Source organism: Meleagris gallopavo, chromosome 7 (assembly GCF_905368555.1).
Source record: "Meleagris gallopavo chromosome 7, MGAL_WU_HG_1.1, whole genome shotgun sequence".
Taxonomy (NCBI): domain Eukaryota; kingdom Metazoa; phylum Chordata; class Aves; order Galliformes; family Phasianidae; genus Meleagris; species Meleagris gallopavo.
In genome coordinates this window covers 23,018,732-23,040,472 of record NC_139410.1, presented here as the reverse complement: position 1 = coordinate 23,040,472, position 21,741 = coordinate 23,018,732, and the positions used below count along the sequence as shown (strand labels likewise).

The 21,741-nt window shown below is 36.8% G+C and overlaps 1 protein-coding gene across 1 annotated transcript in view; it reads left to right on the top strand.

The window, feature by feature from the left end:
- XRCC5 (X-ray repair cross complementing 5) overlaps positions 1–21,741 on the top strand; it is a 44,649-nt gene that overhangs the window by 8,321 nt on the left and 14,587 nt on the right. Inside the window, exons 8-16 of the mRNA XM_010713599.3 lie at positions 1,039–1,177; positions 3,161–3,273; positions 7,088–7,150; positions 8,381–8,518; positions 9,862–9,952; positions 11,189–11,322; positions 13,312–13,508; positions 17,598–17,688; positions 19,124–19,193. Coding sequence (XP_010711901.3) covers positions 1,039–1,177; positions 3,161–3,273; positions 7,088–7,150; positions 8,381–8,518; positions 9,862–9,952; positions 11,189–11,322; positions 13,312–13,508; positions 17,598–17,688; positions 19,124–19,193 — 1,036 coding nt within the window. The remainder of the gene's footprint in view (positions 1–1,038; positions 1,178–3,160; positions 3,274–7,087; positions 7,151–8,380; positions 8,519–9,861; positions 9,953–11,188; positions 11,323–13,311; positions 13,509–17,597; positions 17,689–19,123; positions 19,194–21,741) is intronic.

Genomic DNA, 21,741 nt, shown 5'->3' with positions numbered 1-21,741 from the left:
GCAAAATTCCAGTAACTGAAGAAGTAGGTTAGTATATAGCATGGCAGTATTGACGAATCTGGTGAGATGGAGGTTGGTTGATTTGTTATTAGAATCCAAGACTAAGAGTCTGATCAGAACAGTAAGGCATCAAGGCGCATTAAGAAGTTGAAATATATCTGATTTTTTTGAAGGACAAACGTGTAGCCTTGAGAGAGCTGTCTGCAGGATCATCATTTTTTTTTATATTTACAAATATTTTTTGGTTGGAATATTCTTCCAGAGCCTGTATGAGTTCACAGTAAGAATCCCTTCCAAAGGTGTTTACATACATAACAAAGTAACCTTGTGAGTGAGCAGGGTGAACCAAGTTGCTAGCCCAAGGTCATATAGCAGCTGGAGCAGAGCTAGAAACAGACTTATGGTATCTATTGCCATTCTTCTGTTTTCTACCCAGTTCTACATTTTTCTTCTCATTTATTAAGTTCACTGTCAGTTTCAAAGAAGAAAGAAAGCATATTTCTTTCCCCGTAGTCAGGAAATGTTTTTTGATTGCATTTGTATATTTTTTCCTTCTTTCCCTGCCCAGTCCTGCGATGCAGCTTGTGTCTTCTGCTTTTTGGAGAAGCTGTAGTAAGACAGGGTGGGGTTTTTTTTATGCTGTTATATAGTAATGTGACAGCTAACTCAGGCAAACAAGCTGAATGAGTGTTGTCTTTTACCTTTAATGTACACCTTAATATTTTGTCAAGAGTACGTGAGTGAAGGAGGTAAAATAAATGACAAGCTGGGTGACTTCCACAAATGATGTAGCCCATGATTTTAACAAGTACCCACAGCAAGTATGCAGTCTATACGATAAAGTTGAATGATGGCTCTCATAAGGATGAAACAGTGTGCTGGAAGCACTATGGTAGCAGTCAGGGATGTGTGATTGGGCTCTCTTTTACTGGCAATATTACTTAGTATTTGGTCTAAGACTTTCATTCATGTTATGGTAAGAGTTCTGGATCCAGTTGAAACATTAAATGTTCCTTTTCTTCAAATTTGGATATAAAGCTCACAGAAGAGAAGGTGAAAAAAATTTGGACAGTTGTGGATGCTAAAACCCTCAGAAAAGAAGATGTGCAGAGAGAAACCGTTTACTGTTTAAATGATGATGATGAGACAGAGGTTCAAAAAGATGATACTATTCAAGGTATGACTTCTTTGTGTGCATCCTGGAGGCAGACCTGAGATAATGGCTGTACTCTTATAGAACTAAAAAGTGCTTAGCTGATGTAGTTGGAAGTATAAATGTAATTTAAAAATGTAAGCTGTGTCTGTCTTTGCATATTCTGAAAGTTCTTACTCTTCCTAGTAGTAGGAAGAATAGTACTAATAGCACCAGCTGGAACTTGGAGGGGACTACAGTTTCCTAAACAGTAGAGTGTGGAAGACAATCTCAGTTCTGTAGTCAGTGGTAGTGTTACCTTTACTTTTTTCAAATCTCCAGTGGTACTGATAACATATGTAACATATGAATATTTTCATAGCACTTTTTTTTTCCTAGATAAACAACTGCTCTACATATTCTGCAGAATATAAAACAATTCTATTAGCTTAACCTCGAATTCCACAAGAGGTGTGATATGGAATAGTGGTATATAGAGTGTTTCTTTCTAAGTGCATTAAATTCCTGAGAGAACCGAAGGTCCTGGAAGCCGTATGAAGTAATCTACTTTTTAAAAAATAAAATTAAGCAAATGCATGATTTTTTTTGTGTGTGTGTGATTCTAGATTTTGTTATTGAATAATTCTTTCCAGATTGCATTTTTTGACCCACATAATTGGGACAAGAGTATTAATTAAAAGGGGCACAGCTATTCAGATAACAGAATAGAATTTGCTGTTATGTAAATAAACTTAAAAACGTGGACATATTGTGCTTTGTTTTTTTTTTAATTTAACCTCTTTGAATTGTAGTAGAAGTGTTTTATAGAAATAGCAGATAAAAATGCTCCCCAAACAGTACGAGACAGATTATATACATATATATCTACATATATACAAATACAAATCTACATATATACAAATACATATCTACGTATATACAAATGATAGGTAAAATTGAGTACTCTGTTATTTCAAAACTTTCAGTATTTTTAAAAATCCACCTATCATAGTGAATATTTTGAAGCATTTAAAATTGTTCTTTGCTGGTGTCTTTGAATTGCCCCAGCTGGTGAAAAGCTGTGGGATGTTGCTAATAACAAAGAAAAAATGTTGTGAACAGTTCAATAGGAACAAAAGAGACTAAGAATTTCTCTTATCAGTGGTATTATATTTTTCTTAAAGAGCAGATGATGTCTTAAACTTCCATGGACATTTTGAGAAATGGCATAATTAGATAATGTTTTGCATTTGAAACACCCATACCAAAATATCACTTGTTATGTCTGCTTGTTTGCTTTTCAGTTTCCAAAAAATTTGTATGCATATAGGCTTTTCATCCAGAGATGTACTTCTGTTCCTTCTGCTTTCATCTCACCTAAGATATACAGCCCGTAGTCTGTGACAGTATAATAATGTGATGATGATACAGGGAGGATGTTTTAACTTCAGGAAGGGAAATGAGCAATTGGTACAGAAAAACAAACAGGTTCCTATTTTATCTAGGTATCCCTGTAATGTAGGGCATGGGAATTAAAATAGAAGTGTATAGAAAGACCACTTAGGCATACAAAGATGTTTTGATTTTTTTTTCCACTATATGATGGTATATCTCACTACCAATGTTAATACATTTTGTTCTCTGAGTCCCTTGTGATGTCATTTCCTTCTTCTGATTTATGCCATACTTTTTTTGTCTTCATTACATTTGCAGAGAGTGTTGTAGTCTATTTGTTAAATCTATTTTATGATCATAATTTTGTTAGGCAAGACGTTCAGTTTCTTTATCTTTTCTGCCCTCTGCAAGGGCAGTTACGTAAAATGATCTACAAAGAGTGCAATTGCCGTTCATGAAGTAAAAAATGATTCTGTAGGGTGTGTGCGTTTTTGTTAACAGGAAAAGTAATTTGATGAGCGTGTGGAATGTAGCTGTGGGGTATGCATGCATTGTTAAATATTCAGAGAGCTAATTTCAGTGATAGAATTGTAGGCCCATATGCTTACCAGATGCTCCTCTCTTGTTTTCCAGGGTTTCGCTATGGGAGTGATATAGTTCCTTTTTCCAAAGAAGATGAAGAGCAAATGAAATACAAAACTGAAGCAAAATGTTTTTCTGTCCTGGGATTCAGCAGATCATCTCAGGTACAGTACTAAACGTATTCAATCTACTGGGTTGCTACAGACAGTTGATTTTGGTTTGAATTTGTTGATATTATGGTGGTGTACTCAATTCCAAAACTGGGAATGGGGCACCTGCTGCCAACTATAGAGGAGTAGATTCTAGGAAATGCAAGCAGTATATAGTCTTGTGAAGAAGAGATATCTGTAAATATGGCCTTTCTTCCTTCTAGTGAAGCAAGAGCCACTGACCTCAATCTCCACAAAGTGACTAGGATATGCTGTAGTTTTAATTTCATTTTACTAACTTACACAGTGATGCCTGATCTACAAGAGTAGATGAATTTCTCTTTTGTTCGGATAAAACAGAAGCCTTGGACTTTCCCCAGCCAGGAGTGTGGTTTTTTTACTTTCAAACACAAGAAACCTCTCCCTTAACATTATAGGAATGTTAAAGAAAGCCTGGGAACTAACAGCATTCCTTCTCATTTCCATAAGGATTAGTTTACAAATGGTAGCTTTCTTCTGGTTTCTGTAATAAAAATTAAGTGTAGCAGAGAGTTCACAGAGCTAAGATGAAGGTAGCATCATTGAAAAGCCTTCTGTATCCCAAGGAGATTTTCAGTGTTTGTGAATAGATGCACTTATGTGACAAAATTAATGCTACAGATACATCTGTTTTACTTGGAAAAACTTCACAGATTCACAGAATTGTAGGGGTTGGAAGGGACCTCTAGAGATCATCGAGACCAACCCCCCTGCCAAAGCAGGTTCCCTACACCAGGTCGCACAGGTAGGCGTCCAGGCGAGACTTGAATATCTCCAGAGAAGGAGACTCCACAACCCCCCTGGGCAGCCTGTTCCAGTGCTCCGTCACCCTCACCGTGAAGAAGTTCTTACGCACATTCGTGCGAAACTTCCTGTGCTGCAGCTTATGTCCGTTTCCCCTCGTCCTGTCTCCATGTACCACTGAAAAGAGACTGGCCTCACCACTATGGCTGCCACACCTCAGATATTTATAAACCTGGATCAGGTCCCCTCTCAGTCGTCTTTTCTCAAGGCTAAACAGACCCAGTTCACTTAGTCTTTCTTCATAGGGGAGATGCTCCAGGCCCTTCACCATCTTTGTGGCCCTCCGCTGGACTCTTTCCAAGAGATCCCTGTCTTTTTTGTACTGGGGAGCCCAGAACTGGACACGGTACTCCAGATGAGGCCTTACCAGGGCAGAGTAGATAAAGGCTTAACAAAGCCTCCTGGAAATGCAATACATGACAAGAATGCACAGGAGTGTGTGCCATTAATTCCTAGAAGTTCTAAGCTGCCTTTGCTCTTTCTTTTCCAGGATATTGCACAGGGTGACTGAAACTTTACTCCATCTCGGAGTTCACAGCACTCAGTCCTTTTCACACTCAATGCTGAAGTGAGACCATAGGGTAGCTCTACCTTCTGTTCTGGAAGTTTTTAGCCCTTTTGCTCCTTTTTGAAAAGTCTCACTGCCTGTACAAAATAGAGCCCTTGATAAAAGGCTGAGCAATCATTAGCTTTACCAAGAAGGAAAGATGCTGATGGGAAAAGAGTAAGTTTTGCAGAAGGTGTCTCCCTATTGTATGCAACTAAACATTTCTGTACAGTTGGCACAGAAGACCCTGTGTACTTCTAGAGATATTGTTAGACTACTGCAATGTGATGGTCTAAAGCATGCTGACTGAAAAAGCCAGAAAGTTACATTGGTGAATTAAAATGAGAATCCAGCCTAAATAAGACCTGTAACCTGGCTGTTCCTTAAGGATGTTCAGATTGTAAAATTGCTCAGAAAAAAAAAAAAAAAAACCCAGCACAATAACTCATGCACTGAAAGTGATTGTTTAAGGAGAAGCATTGTGCTTGAGCTTATACACTCTAAATTGGCTGAGGTGGGGAGATAATGGGAGCTGCTAAATACAGTACCAAAAACTGGATCTGACGTGTTGAAGCCCTCTGTTCAGACAGCAAGTTTCACAAGAGAGGTTTTTTTTTTTTTTTTTTGTATCTTTCTCTGATCTTAATAGTTACTGTTACTGTCTTTGTTATTTTCTGTAAGATGTATTGTACCATGTGCAGCATTTTCTTAGCTGGCCTCCTATTTCAACTTGAAATCTCTTTTACTAAAAAGAGAAACTGACTTGAAAGCAGCTGAGAAGTGTCGTGCCTCTAAGTGAGCAGTCCTTTTGTATGCTGTTATTTTTCCCCTGTTGGTCAAGTAGTGCAGTAATACTTCCAAACTGCCTCCATGTAATTTATTGCAGGAATAGTTGTTTTTTTTAATCACATAAGCATGCCTTAAGGAATTAAGAACTTTCTGTATTTTTCAATGCACAAAATATGTTCTGCTTTTGAAATTTTTTACAATGAATTTCACGACAAACAGGAATGAAATTACGTATTAAATATTGTATGCTCTGGTCCTGTAACTAGAATTGAGAGTATTTAAGCACATTAGTAGTTAGATATACCTCAGCAGATTAGAATTATTTAGAGAGATTTAAAATTAGGTAGGATTAAAATTATATTGTACAGATAATGATATCAGGAAGTTTTCAATTATGAGTAGAATTTTCAAGACATTTGCTTTCCTTATATTTTGGCTCCTGAATTTTATTGTTTGAAGTTGTGTTACCAACACAATTCAAATGTATGTTTTATTTTAATTTTATTAAAAAATAATTAAAAAAAAAAAAACTGGAGAAAAGATAACTAGAGAAACTGGAACAGCTCTGAATTCATAATTAAAGAAGGAATAGAACCACCTCGTATTATTTTCTTAGTTATTCACATCCCTCAGGAAAAAAAGATCAGAGGCCGCTTAAACTTTGATTTTTAATTTATAAGCAATGCTGTGTAAAACAAAAAATAATACTTGAAAATATTATAAAGGACCCATTTCTTTGGCAAACAAAAGGTACAGTGATGCACATTTCAGATATTTATATGAAACATACAAATGCCTGAGCCTTTTAAGACAGAAGGGCAAAGAATAATTGAAGGCAGAGTAAATGAGTTCAGGAATTGTGTTGTAATACGTTAAACAGATCTGCTGTGGTCGAAGTTGTCACTGACTTCAACAGCATCATGCTAATTTGCTAAATGATGAAACTCCGTGTAGTTTGGAGCTAATATAATTTGGTGGGATTTTCTTTAACAAGGAAAGGTCATTTTCACTAGTGTGACATGCGTGCTTTGACAACTGTTCCACTATTGCAGTGTTTCTCTGGGTGTGTCTCAGCCTCTGCAGCTCTGGTTATTGGAGCACTGCCCAGTAATGACACTTCTTTTTTTCAGTCAGCCATGTTCATGAGCAGCTTACACTCTGCTAACAGAAGTGCTGCTTTGCCAGTGCAGTTGTAAATGCTACACAGTGCTCTTAAACTAGCTTTATTAGTTAAGGATGTGACTTTCTTCAGTTCCTTTTTCATTTATTTTTGCTAGCAAAATTTTAATAGAATAGATGTAGCACAGTGCCAGTTAGGTTTAGGTGTTTTGGTAACTACTGTGGCTTTTCACATTGACTTATTATTGGATGTTTTCCAGACTCACAATAGCTACGAGTAACATAGCCTCTTATTCCTGCCAACTGATAGGAGGGATATGGGAATATTTTGCAGAATATGACTGAATATCAACACTGAGTGAAAAATGGAAATATGGAACATACACAAAGCCTTAACCTCTATGCACAGTGGTTAGGTTCTTTGGTTTCTCACTTGAGTAATGTTTTGGTCGTTCAGTAATTTATTTGGTCTGAGTACATTAATAACATTTGTTTTACATCAAGCTAATCTCTGACTATTTCAATCTGTAGATCCAGAGGCACTGTTACATGGGCAACCAGGTTCTCAAGGTCTTTGCAGCGAAAGATGATGAGGTAAGATGAACTCAAATTTAATACTGAAAGTGATTTCAAAGAATCATAGAATCATAAAGGCTGGAAAAAACATCTTAAGATCAGCTAATTCAACCATTCACCTACTACTAATGTTGCCCAATAAACCATGTCCCTTCAGTACCGTGTCTACATGTTTCTCAAATGCCTCCAGGGATAGTGAATCAACCACCTCCCTGGGCAGCCCATTCTAGCCCCTGACTAGTCTTTCAGAGAAATAGTTTTTCCTGATATCCAACTTGAACCTCTTCTGGTGCAGCTTGAGGCCATTCCATCTTGTCATGCCACTAGTTACCTGGGAGAAGAGGCCAACCCCTATCTCCTTTCAGGTAGTTGTATAGGGCAGCAGGGTCTCTCCTAAGCCTTCTCTTTTCCAGGCTGAATAATCCCAGTATCCTCAGCTACTCCTCATAAAACCTGTACTTCAGACCCCTCATTAGCTTTGCTGTTCTTCTCCAGGCATGCTCTAGGGCCTCAGTGTCTTTCTCATAGTGAGGGGCCCAAAACTGAACACATTACTCAGCCGCATGGGAGCTGAGTACAGGAGAATGATCACCTCCCTGCTCTTGCTGGCTACACTGTTTCTAATCAAGCCTGGATGCCATTGGCCTTCTTGGTCAATTTGCCCTGGAATAGAAAAGAAAGCAGTGGTGCTTGACATCGTTCCTTCTTTCTGCGCTGATAAAACAGGAGCATTCTAAATGCAACTTATAGTCTTGTACCATTGTCCATTAAAATGAAACGTAGTTTGGACCTCAAATGAATACCCTGTCTCATGAATAATGAGAAACCTGTAAATATTGTTTGTGCAGGGGCATGGGGAGCTGGTGACTAAGTTCATTTTCACGGAGACCATTCTGCTGTTTAGAACAGACCTCCAAATTATTTTAAACATGAGAAGTAAGAGCATCACTGTAGAACTTTGATTAAGGGTCTGACTTTTCTCCGTTTGTCTCATAATGTTTCTGGGAACTTTTCATGGATAGTGTGAACGGTGGTACATGTGAATCTAAAGCTGATGCTCAGCTTTGAGTGGACCCACTCTCGTGATAGGATTTGAACTTTGTTTCTTTGCTTTCAAAATTCTCACGCTAAGAAAAAAAAAAGAAGTTTTGTGAACATGAAGTTTAGTTGAAAGTGCTGTTGAATTCACTGTGGAAAGTATCTTTCAGCAGACTGATGAGAACTTGTATGATTTTTTTCTTTTTCCAGAATGCAGCAGTTGCTTTTTCTGCCTTTGTTCAAGCATTGGATGAGTTGAATGTAGTAGCTATAGTGCGTTATGCTTATGATAGAAGATGTAACCCACAAATTGGGGTAGCTTTTCCATGCATCAAGGATGCGTATGAGGTAACTTTTACTTTTTTTCAGAGAGATTCTTTAGAGATGCTTTAACAATACCAATTAATAAATGATTATAATTGAACCATGTGAATTTGCAGTGTTGTATAATACCAGAAGAAGCTGCTATTGTTTTTATGACATAATACCAAGTCTGAGGACAAGGAGGTAACAAATAGTTTTAAGTAAATGTCTTAAAAAACAAACAGAAAAGTAATAATACATATTTCTATTAGAATTCTCTGTATTAGAGATTTGAATAAAATTGATCTGTATTTTAGTAATAATGATTTCATTTTGTTATTCTTGAAATCTGTGTGTTGATATCTAGAAGAGGTGTAATCAGATATTTAGACAAGTTACCACTGTTCTCTTGCTGTGTTATTAACTACCTCTCAGAGTACTATTCAAAGTTGTACTAGATTCCTTCTTTGATTCTAACTGCACGTTTATTTCCAGGTTGCTTAGTAATGCAAATTTTACATGTATAGTTGGCATTTCAGGCATGTCCAATTACTCCAGTGTCATTAGGATTTGAAGTCAACTGGGACTGAGGGGAGGAGCTAACAGCTCTTAAAGATGCTTCTTAAATTCAGGTCGAGAGTCAGGAAGACAATAATTTATTTACTTAAAGGCTATGAAAAAAGATAAAATCTCTGGTCTTTTTTTAATTAAAAAAAAGTAAACACGTCATATTTGAAACATTTCTTTAAGTTTTGAAAGACTCAAAACGACATAGTTTCTTAGAATTTTTGTTATGTATGTTTCCACTGATCTTTCTTGAGAGACGACTGAAAGAGCTAAATATATTTAGCATGGCTAAGCAATGACTAAGGTGGGGGCGGACATAAGTCTTCAGGCTTATGAAGGCTACAAACATAAAGGATGGAAAGGAGTTATTTAGGGTAGTATATACTGGAGGAGGTATTTGAATAAAGGGAAAATTAGCATGAGAATGTCGGGGGGGGGGGGAACTTCTTTGAAACACAGTGAGCTGTGATAAAACCTCCCAAAGCTTCAGTGTATGGGGTATTTAAAACTTGGCTGGATGGAACTCTTTGCAAGACAAAGGTGTTGGATGACCTCGTGGGTCTTTATTCAGCTTGTAGTAAGTTAAGAAATGTTGCCATCATTGTGTTCTGAAATAATTCTTTGTTTTTTACTGCTTAAAATGATGTTGCTCTATATGCATTTTACTGATTTATTTTTACATATATAAGTAAAATTAAAAGATCTGATATCTGTGTTTTTATTGCCCTAATGGATCGCTTTGGGATACTTCAGATTTTTTTTTTTTTTAACTTTATGCTCAGTTTTTTCTTTTTGGATTTTTCTTATGTTTTCTCTCTCAGTGTCTCTTCTATGTGCAACTACCATTCATGGAAGATGTAAGACAGTACGTGTTTTCATCCCTGAAAAACAATAAGAAATGCTCTCCTACTGGTAAGATAATCCTTTCTTGGGCAACTGGACAAATGCTAATAGTCTTCTTTTAAGACATTCAAAAATAGCTAGAATACTTGGCTTTCTGAGGAAATTGTATACTTTGTCATTTTTTGACATAGGAAACTAAATAGCCACTACAACAGCCTTTTTGAAATGAGTTCTAGTGTTGCCACCGTGAAATGTGAAACAAGTGTTTAAATTACAGCAGTTCAGTTGCAGCCTGAGCAGACCTGAGGGTTTGTGGACAGTCTTTCAAAGCTGTCTTGTTGAATGAATTCTGGCTCAGATTTTATAATTATTAGTCTCACAGGATTTTTCTGTGGCAGACATTTGAGAGCTAGTCCTCCATAAACCTTGATCTTGGAGCTTGTTTGTGAGACTAAATGACCAAATCGTGTGGGGTCTGCAATATGATTGGTTAGCTAGGATTAGAATAGAGCAATCACTCTAAACAAGCTGGTCTTGTGGTCACTATCTGAAATGTGTTTTCTATGTTCCAGTATTTTTTTGAAGCATTTACTTCTGTCCAGATTCAAGGGAGGGCATCTTTGAAGAACTATACAATATGCAGCCATGCAAAGCTTGACTCAATGTTCTGAGAGTTTTCACAGCAATGAGCATAAATGGATGCAGTTTGAAATCCACTCCCACTTCAATTTGTAGTGTGATCCATTGAATGGGCATCTGCACACCAGGGTTTTATAGCATGACTGGGGTTCTGAAACGGTTTCTATTTACTTTCCTGTAACTAGCAGTTTTGAGAACAGGTCTTAAACCTGTCTTACCAGAGCAATAGTCGACTATTGTGAACTGAGTTAATTTGCAATCTTAACTTTTAAAATTTGTATTACTTAGTTTTTCAAATTTACTTTTCTCCTCATTTTCTAAATGTCCTATAAACCTTCTGTTGCAACTTGAAAAAGAAAAATGGGAGCAGAAAGGCAGCAGTAATTGAGGTCTTCCAAAGGAAAGAATGAACACAAAAGTCAACCAAACAAAACTCTGTAAGCTTTATGACTTTACATTGTAGTCCTTAAACAAAGCAGAGTTTTTATTACTGTCTGCCGCCCATATTCATTTTGGGCATTTCTTGTATGTGCAGGCTTCTGTAGCATTTAATGACTTGGTCAAAATTTCACATTCTGAAGAGAATCTTCATCTGTAAATTGTTTCAAGAAATGCATCCATCTGCAAGTTCATTTAATCCTTCTTTGTATTTAATTGTTGCCTTAGTGGATCAGTTATCTGCGATTGACTCCTTGATTGATTCTATGAATTTGGTTTATGAAGATGATGATGGAGAAACTTTTGAGGACCTGTTTAAGCCCAGCAAAATCCCAAACCCTCATTTTCAAAGGTTATATCAGGTGAGGTCATAAGTTATATGACATCTTAAAAAAAAAAAAAATTTCTAAAATCTTTTTGTTTTTCTGTCTCTGTAATTCACATTAGAATGATCTGCATGGTGAAGAGTCCAATATAAAAGCTTTTGTATTTAAGTATAGATTTCCATATTGTCATTGATATACATTTTATTCCTAAAATGTCTCATGTCCGGGAGAAAAAGGGGAATTAACACCTGTGCTGAAAAGTCCACAACAGCATCACAAATGCTCAGAGGTATCCAGACCAGACAAGTTAAAACTGGATTGGGAATCTCAACACTGTATTGGGAAGATGATGATGCAGAAAAGAAATTCAGTCTTAAGGTTTTGGGCAAAGAGAAATGAACTGAAAACTGAGAGGGCTTTAATTTTTCATTATCTATCTAATCAAATATTGAGCAGAATCACTTTGCTATTCGTTATTTCATTGAGCAGTGATTCCAAAACAGATCAGAGGTAAATTGATCAGTAATAAATGACTAACATGGTTGATATTTAAAGTACTACGTTGGGGTGTCTGATTCAATACATTTTATGGGTAAGCAGAATAATTCGCACTTCTTGAACTTATTGTCTACATTTTGATTTAAATTCTTCTCGTATCGTTAAGATTTTCTTTGCATCTGTGAGGATGAGAAACTTAATTATGCCTTGGAATTCAAGTCTTCAAAGAAAAAAAACTTCAGGTTAAATTGATTCAACTTCATCTTGGTTTTACACCTTGATTCTGAGAGTATCTGCCATCTCAGGTTTCAGAAATCATGTTCTACTCTGAAAAGCAAGGGCACTTGATGGCTGTGGCCACAGGCTCAGCTCTTGTGGCTACGTGTGTAGAGATTTCAGATGCAAAAGACTGTAGAAGACATTCACCCTAATGCTGTTTTAATATTGTCAAATCATCTCTGGGTTTTCTTGTTTATTTTTTGATGTTGTTGTCTCACAGGAGCCATTATTGCAGCTTCCAGCACGATTTTTACTCTTTCAAAATAATTATGCTTTAAATCATTGCAAGTGTTTCCAAATCAGTAGCCTTGTACCGCTACTTCTTTTTGAAAGTACGCTCTAATATGGATTGGAATCTTAATGGCAGCATGAAAGCATATCAGTATTGATGTGCAGCATATGGTCTGGATGTTCTTTTAATGGCAGCTTTTTGGCATAAATAGAATTTTGTTTTGCTTTTTAAATTAAGGTCGTGTTTGACAGTCAGTGAGGGAGCAAATCTCTCCTGTTGTCCTAGTTTACTGGGTACTTATCTTTGCACTTGCATCTAATACACCCAGTGCAGTGTACTTGGGAAGAAGATTCTCCTGTGTATTTCTATGCATGTATTGATATCTGTGTGTATGTCTGTTAGTTTTATTTAGCTAGACACACAGGGGTGCCCAAGAGCCCTCTCTGTAGCTCCTGCCATCTGTTCCATCTTCATGTTCCTCTGTAAGGCCTCTTCATTTCATCACTCTTTTCAAAGCTGTTATGAAAACATACCTGTGTTCAGTGCCTCACCTGTGCATTTTCAACTTCTCTCTCGCTACTTGCTCTTGAAACAAGTGAAAGTTACTCATCATACACGTGAAGTTTTTTTTACCAAGAGGAAATATTTCTTGAGGGACAAGAAACTGTGACAGTAACTTGAATGCAAGACTGAATTGTATGTCTTGCTGTCTAGTTTTTGACTGTTTCTCTCATGTGACTTTTTCCTGGGATTTTCTTAATATTTTTTGTAGAACATATTACAGCATCAGTGTTCTCATTTAGTTTTATTATTTACATCTGATCACATGATTTTCAGTCCACTTGTGAACTAGAATATTTCTCATCAATGTGAAGGTATTTTCTTTAATATGGAAGATAATGCATATGTATCATTTGATGTTAGTTATATGCTATACGAGTGTATTCCATTAAAATATTCCATTAAAAGTGTGTAACCTGAACAAAACCTTTCTTTCCTTAAATTGTTTCTTGCAGTGTTTGCAGCATAAGGCTTTTCACCCTAATGAGCCATTGCCACCAATTGAACAACACCTTTTGGAAATGCTGGAGATGCCCTGTGTGGTAAAAGAAAGGTGCAAGGCTCCACTTGAAAAAGTAAAGGCACTTTTTCCTCTAAAAGATGCTGGCAAGAAAAAAGAAGAGAAGACTGCTCAAGATATCTTTAAAGATGAGTGAGTTGGAACTTTTTCTTAAAAACTTTTTTGCACGTTAATTTATTTTTGCTGACTGTAGCAGGCTCTGTCATTTTGTTTAAGGGGTTATGAACTGAAAAAATACTGATGCATGGAGAACATTGTGGTAACACAGCATGTCTGCGGTGTTCGAAGCGCAGTGATGGTCTTATTGCTGTTGGACAAGACATTCTGGGATTCAGTCTGCATATCTATACTTGCCACAGAATCACAGAATTCATCAGGTTGGGAGAGATCTCAGGAGGTTTCTGGTTCTCAGTTGCTCAAGGCAGGGTCTTCTATGAGATCAAAACCATCCAATCTTGTCTTGAAAATCCAAGGATGGACACTGCATTAACTCTTGGGCAGCCCTTTACAGTGCTTGATTGCATGGTGATCAAGCAGTTTGTCCTACTGACATTTATCAAATAGTTCGAATAGGAGCATCAGAAGGTTCAGTTCTGTACTTTAAATTACCTGTAAGATTAAGTATTCCTACCAGCACCCTCTATTTTGCTGTTCTACAGTTTTCATTCTGAATACCAAATCAAAAGAAATAAAGCTTAATTATTATCTGCTGTGCAGTAAATGTGGATGTCTTAAAATATTCTGGACTCTTTCTGGAACATTTTAGCAGTTTTTAAGCAAAAATTCTTGGTTCTTGTTAGTGCATATACTGTGTTTACATTATTTGTGCTGGAAGTATGAAAAATGCTGAATTGGTACTGCATTGGTACTATTTTCCCAGCCAAGTCTATTTTGCTCAAAATTAAATGTACTGAATGCCTATAATATAACTGGCTGGTCCTCTGAGATGTTGGAGAGTTCTCAGTTCCTTTTTCAACACTTCTGCCATTTTTAGCTGAGTTCTTTCAGCTCAAGGAACAATGTTTCTGAGCCCCTACGAAGCCCTGCTAAGCTGAGTTGATGCCTATCTTTGCTTTTAGTTGGGTAGAGCCTCCTAGCTTGTTACCATTGGGAAGATAGGACATTGGACTTTTCTCAGGCTGTTCCTGAGAAAGTGACCACACTTTTTATACAGGCTAGGAGACAAATTGCTTTTTCTTTTGTTCACGCTGTGTGTGCCTTTCTCGTCTCGTCTGTGAATTCGTACTGATTACATTACCTTATCTTTGCTGCATGCACATATTGTGTTCTGTTCACATGTTTATAAGTATACATACACTTATGTATGTGTTTTAAAAAGTATAGAAATAGCTTTAAAACAAAGAAATAAAACAACATAAAACTTAGTCTCAAATAAGCTAGGAAGAAATTTGAACAAAAAGCTGCGGCATGTTACTGAAAAATGTACTGCCCCAAAGGCTTCAATTTGACAAGCAGGAAGGAAAGCTGTTTTGGTTAAAAACTGATTTGATTTAGAAGGGAGATGAAAGCAACTATAAAAAGAATGGAGTTAGTAATTGGTGTGGGCATTTAAAATGATTTAGGAAAAAGAAAAGGATCTATAAGGTAAGCAAAAGGATAGAAATATCTGCGTCTGGGAATAGCTGAGACACAATTAAATCATTTAATGAGAAGAAAAATGTCACTACAACGTGGATAAGGAAAATGTTAAACACCAGTAACATTTGACTTTTTAAAGCTCTCAGATCTAGACAATTTGCACTGAAGAGTTTTTAAAAAGTTGGGTAGAAGTTCTCTTAACAGTTACTTTCTTTTCTGAAAAAGATTAGTGCTGATCAATCTCTTGCATTTGATTTCACCTATCATGATATTGACTGGATGAATCTCTACTTACTTTTAAGGTGTGAGTGGGACTGCAGCAGCATAAATTTAGCCGTGATATCTTAATAGAAATTTTATCAATGAGCATTAATGTGTTTCACTTTTGCTTCCTACATTCTATGTAAAATGTATTTTTCTTCTTAGATTGACTTTGGAGAGGCTGTTCTCTTACCCAGTTTTGCCTTATGTGAGAGGCATCTATCTGAATGTAGAATCGGATATTTTAAATTCATCTTCCATTTTATTAATTATTCTCAGAGTTGTTGCATGTCTCACATTTAAAAGAAAAACACTGCTAATCAGTGCATTAGCAGTAACAGGTTTTAAATGTCAGATCCTTGGTTAGTATAAATGGGTTTGGATTCATTAGTTTCTGCTGTACTGTTTTGCTTAATGATGGCTGTAGATTAAAACTTTGACACTTACATATAATCATTTATGTTCTCCTCCTATATCCAACCCCAAAGCATTTTGAATCTGTAAAAATATTGCAGGGGGAAAAGTATTTCAAGACACTGCAAGGGATCACAAAGCAGTTTTTGAGGTGAGACCATCTCAGTGCATACAAGAACTTGTGTTCACGTGGAAGTTCTGAACTCTCTAATGTTAAATAAGGACCAGTTTCTCTATTTTATGGAGAGGATATTGGCTGTCCAAAACAATAAAGCAAGTTGTTCAAGGTCAGTCAGAAAGAGCAGAGCTGGGAACGAAGCAGGATGTCCTGCTGTCCTTGTGCTGAAGCATATCCAAAGTCATCACTTCACCTGGAGTGATAAGTAAGGTTATGATGGATGACAGGAGTTGCTGAGGAGATGGATTTTCATTTCAGTAGTGACAAAATTAAGTAAAAGAACAGAGAAGACCACAGAAACAAAGTGGGACGGACATTGATTGCAATGTAGGGAGGACTGTGTCACAGAAAGGAAGGAAGGCAGTATGAGTTCTTTCTACTAACTGGGTACTTCAGCAGCATGCAATGCAGATTTTAAAGTCAGTTGTAACCTTGACGAATGCAAAATGGGGCCTGTTTTTTGTCCCAAATTTTCAATTTCTTTTTTTCGTTGCCATATTGGAATTTTTCAGAACAACTTTTAGTTTTGGGATTCCTTAAAGGCATATACTGCAGTTTAGATCATTGAGTAGCTTTCAGTCATTCTTACACTGAAATTGATTCCTCTGTATCAGTAGCCCATCACGTTAAAGAGCACAAGACACAGTGTCTGATTTCTTTTCTCTTTATGATTTTCAGCATTCATTCTGTTGCCAAGACATAATCTAAAATCCTGTGAGTTTGGCATTTAAATTCCTGATTTGGATGCACCTTGGTATGCTACCTGTGAGGGCAAAGGTAGAAAGTTAATAGCCTGAAACCACAAATAATACTTTAAAAATACCCTAATCTTTTGAAAGCATTTTTAGGTGTAGCTTAAGACTGTCCTAGGAGAATTCTTACTTAGTTGGGGTTTGTCTAGCATGTTTTAGACTGTTCTAAGTGCAGTTATGTAGAGCCCTTTGTGTGCTGATGGAGAATGAAGGAACATTTCATAAGGGCAGGTAGTGACAGGGCAAATGGAAATGGTTTTAAACTGGAAGAGGGTAGATTTACACTAAATATTAGGAAGAAATTTTTTACTGTGAGGCTGTTGTGAGACACTGGAACAGGTTGCCCAGTGAGGTTGTGGATGCCTCCTCACTGGAAGCACTCAAGGCCAGGCTGGATGGAGCTTTGAGCAACCTGGTCTAGAGGGAGGTATCCCTGCTTGTAAGCAGAGGGTTTGGAACCAGATCATCTTAAAGGTCCATTCCAACCCAGACCATTCTGTGATTCTCTGAGTGTGGGTTATTGGACTCAAAAGTCACTGTGTAAACAAGATATGTAGTAGCTATCATTCCAAAACAGGAACTTTCAGGTAATTTTTAAAGACTAAATGGATTTCCTACTTAAATGTTAAACATGAATTTGCAAAGAAAACTTAAAAGGCAGCTGGTGAGAATACCTCATATAATGTAATATGTGATTTATTGACTTACAGTATGCAGTAAATAGCAAAGTTAACTCAATATATAGGTTCCAAATAAAATAACTGGAGAAAGCCTGTATTCTGAAATGTGCAGAAGAGGTGCATGAATAACATGAATGATTTCTGTTTCTACTGTCTTCTTTGTGAAGGCAGTGAAAAATGAAGTGTTGTTTACTGTTAATTTGGGAACAGTTGTCTAATGAAGATTTTCTCCAGTCTTCAGTGTAATTTTTGTTCATTTAGTGAAGGAAGCCCAGCAGGCAGGAAGGTTTACTTTGATTTAGTGTTTGTTCATTTTTGTCCTCTTCATTTGCTGCAGTGAAGATGGACCCAATGCTAAGAGAAGAAAAACTGAAGATGAGGAAGATAGCTTTAGCATCATGAAACTTGCTGAAGGCAATGTCACCTCTGTAAGTAAAGTTTTAGAACTCTTTTTATCAAAAGGGAACATCAATTTTTCTAAGTGTATTGTAGTTAGCATACAGAATTTCTGATTTAAAGTGTGGAATTCTAGCTGAAATAGACATGACTGAAATTTTTCTGCTTGTAGGTTCTGTTTGTAGACTCTGCTAAATATTGTAAAGCAAATTTTCTCTGCCTTAAGATCAATATTATCATGGATTTCCATCAACCTTGGATATTTTGGGGCAAAATTCTTCCCCAAAGCTTAGAACTATACAAAGCAAGTCCGTGGATCTGAAGAAAGCAGTATCACAGAGCTGGGGTTCAGTAGTGGAGTTTTATTCTTCTTTCATATATTCTGCCATGTAAAAGTTACTTCTGTGTACTTAATCAGAGGTCTTGCTTGATTTTAGAGATTGCTCTCTTCGTTGACTGGGATACTAAAATAATACATTTCTCTTCATCTTAATGTTAAGCTAGGTTTCTACCTAAATTTCAAGTGTCATGTAAATGGCTATTCAAGACTATATCATAACTTTATTAGATTTTTATTTCATAGAGTGATTTAATATTAATGAAGATAACTTCACATGTTTTCAAATGTGCTGCCCTCTTAAGTTCATTTGTGTAAGGAATGATTGAATTTTAAGAAAGGTGTGGAGCTGTGCCCAATATTCTGTACTCTTAATAATCAGTTTCTGCTATTAGCTGAAAAATGGCACTGCCTGCTTTAAAAGAAACACTGGAAGAGCTAGTGAGTTTACTGAAAGAGTTACATTGACAGCAAAACATAAACATTTGAAATACAATTAGGAAAGTTTTGGTTTCTGAAAGGAAACAGTAAACACTGTGAATTTTCATTCTAAGGTTATTGGATCCACTTTTCAGGAAACTTTGATATCTGACCTGGTTTTATTTCCACTGTAAGGTTTCTGCTCTTGTACGCAAATGTAGAGCTTCACCTTTAAGATGTCAGACTGCTCCGGAAGGAGTGGATGAACTGAGTATGAGCTTTTAATTTTGAGCTTCCTATTGGCTTTGGCAAGTCGGTGATTCTGTATCCTCATGCTTGGGAGCTCCCATTCCTCATTAAGTGTCTGTCAAGACTTGTGAGAGGTCTGTGCTGCAGAAGGTCTCAAAGCTGAGCTAGCAGATAGCTTGAACTGCTATGCTTCTGACCTTTAAACCCCAGAGAATATAGTTGGCTTATAAGAATGCAGTGTAGTAAGTGTAAATTCATCTTGCGCTTGCCATGACTAACTTTTGCTAGGATTGCTCTACATTAACACACTATAAAATTCAAGTTTTCAGCATCTACGTGTGAAGAAGTGTACCAGCTCTGTTTCCATATTAAAATAAATAGAAATGTAAAGATTTATGTTGCCTCCCAAGAAGAGAGACGGATTTTGGCAGACAATTCTGTCATTTTTGTATCTTTTGTAGGTTGGCAGTGTTAACCCAGCAGAAGACTTCCAAATTCTGGTGAGGCAGAAAAATGCTGACTTCAAAGATGGTAAGTGACCTTTACTCATCTTAATTATATTTACCAGCATCTTCAGGGCTCAGTGAATGTGATCTATTCCTAAACACGAGTTTCCTGTGTGTTGTGAGATGCTTTGTAGAAGTACACTGCCTAGTTTCCAGTGTCATAAAGCAGAGATGGGTGTGGCTTGACTCAGACACCCTGGTTTGTGTAAGATGGCACTAGACAGTGACACTGAGGTATGAGTAACAGCTTCTGCATTTTCTAACAGAAGATCTCTTGGCACTGGTTATTGTCTTCAAGCTGTTTATCAGCTTCTTGTCCAGCTGTATGTGATCTTTCTAGCTTGAAGTAGAGGCTTGTTGGATGGGCTCTGTATGAGAAACCTGTCTTCTGTTGCATACTTACTTTGTTTTATGAATAAATAAGAATTGAATGCCTGAAATCTGAAAATTTATAAGGAAAGATAATTTCTTACTGCTTGTTGTGAGCAAAAGAAAGCACGGGTAAATTTAGTAAAGTTAGATTGTAATAACCAGCAAGCACCTCAAAAGGTGTGAGCGTGTTCTGAGTGTGCTGAATTTATCACTCAGCACAAAAAAAAGACAAGATTTTGATGGAGATGCAAGGAAGAAAACACAAAGCACAGGTCAGCTACTGTCTCAATGGTTTGGTATGCTCTAAATCTTAAAATGCCAAGTAGTTATTGTATATGTAATGTAAAGGCATCTTAAAAAGATTGCACAAGATGAACAAAGCATCTCACAACACACAGCAAACATCCTCTTGAATGGTGATTTGAAGGTTGTGGCAAGATAAGTTTCACCTACCCGGTAGCCACTAATGTAGTTTGGGTTTTGTTTTTGTTTTTTTCCCCAAAGGAACATTTTCAAGTCTTTTTCATGAGAAATGCTGGCTATTTCAGCTAGATTTAAGCTTTTGGGCATGATTTTAGAAGTATGTTAGGTAGTGTATTGGTTTCTGATAGTCTATTGAAGCCTACATGGCTATTTCTCTCTCTTCAGAATTCCTAGAACTATAGGACAGCTAGCCAGTTACTTATGTGGAATTTGTATTAGATACAGAACAAGTTCTCTTTATTGAAAACATGTTGAATTGTGTTCTCAAGTCTCAGATATATTAAGATTCAGTAAAAAACATTGTACAAGGTACTAGAATGCTGAAACTGTGGAACGATTGACTACTTTGTTACGGTAATTAGTTCTATCATGTAGGAAGGCTTTAAAGCAGAAGTAAGTATAGTGTTTACCCTTGAATATCATCTAAGTGAAGAGTGCTTAAATACATTCACTTGCTAGCTGTTTTAGAGATAACTGCAGTACATGCCAGGATGGCTTCTGAAACTTTGAACAATATGCTTTTATGTATGATCTGCTCTGTAATTATAAGGTGTAGCTAGACAGTGTAGTGCAGTCACCCATGTAAAGGAATGAGAGAAGCCATTCTAAATCAAAACATGCTCTGCATATTATTTTTCCCTTTTGCATAGTCATTATTTTTTTACTTTAGAGCCTTGTAGGTAGTTCAATATATAAAACATTGCAGGCAGGTTTAAACTATTCAGTAATTGTAAGGGTTTTTCTTAAAAATAGTTTTATATCGCATTTAAGAACTTTTTTTTGCCCCTGCTAGAACATGTAAAATGTCTTTGCAGGAAAGGATAATCTGTGGCATTCTAGTAGTTTATTGAAAAAAATTAGTAACATCTTATGTGTCAGAATGCAGACAAGAGAACTACTAGGTTGTATCCCATCTTTCTCCTTTCTGATATAAAAAGATGAAGTGCAAAATTCCAAACTGAACAGAACCTACATTCTCACTTGGAAAAAAGGCAGCAATTCCCTCCTCCTTCAGCTGTTTGCTTGGAGGCGGGTTAGGGTTGTTGTAGCAATAGGAAGAGCTGTTAAAGAGTGACAGTTTATGATTAAGCTGTGAGTTACTACACACATCCTTTCCAGTCCACAGCAAGTCTCTTAGTAAAGTAGAAGAGTTATCTAAACTAAAGTATGGCAAGAGGGATAAAGTAAATAATAATAGTGAACTGTACCAAATCCTGATGGTATATTAATCAACAAAGATGAAAGTATTAATGCATCTAGCAGTGGCCTTTTTGGGATTTGGTGACTGGGATTTTTGCTGTTTGCAGAAGCTTGTGTGCAGCTTAGAATCACAAAATCATAGGATGGCTTGGGTGGGAAGAGACTTCGAAAACCAACCAGTTCCAACCCCCTGCCTTGGGCAGGGATGCCACCTACCTGATCAGGTTTCCCAGGGCCTTGAGCACCTGCAGTGTCTGTCTGCATACTAAGTTCCTAAGTCTGCTGTGAGACAGAGCTGATGATGTATTTGCTCCTAAGAAGAACTGACTTGCTAATATGTAAATACATTTTATTAAAAAAAATCTAAGTGTTTCAGATTGGCAAGAGTGTTAGGGGTAGGTTTTCTGAGACCGGCAGCTCAAACCCTGGAATAGTAATTGACTTCATTTTTAATTGACGTCTGTGCAGTTTATTACAGTAGGGTTGTACTTACAGTTCACGTGATCAGTTGTGTGTGA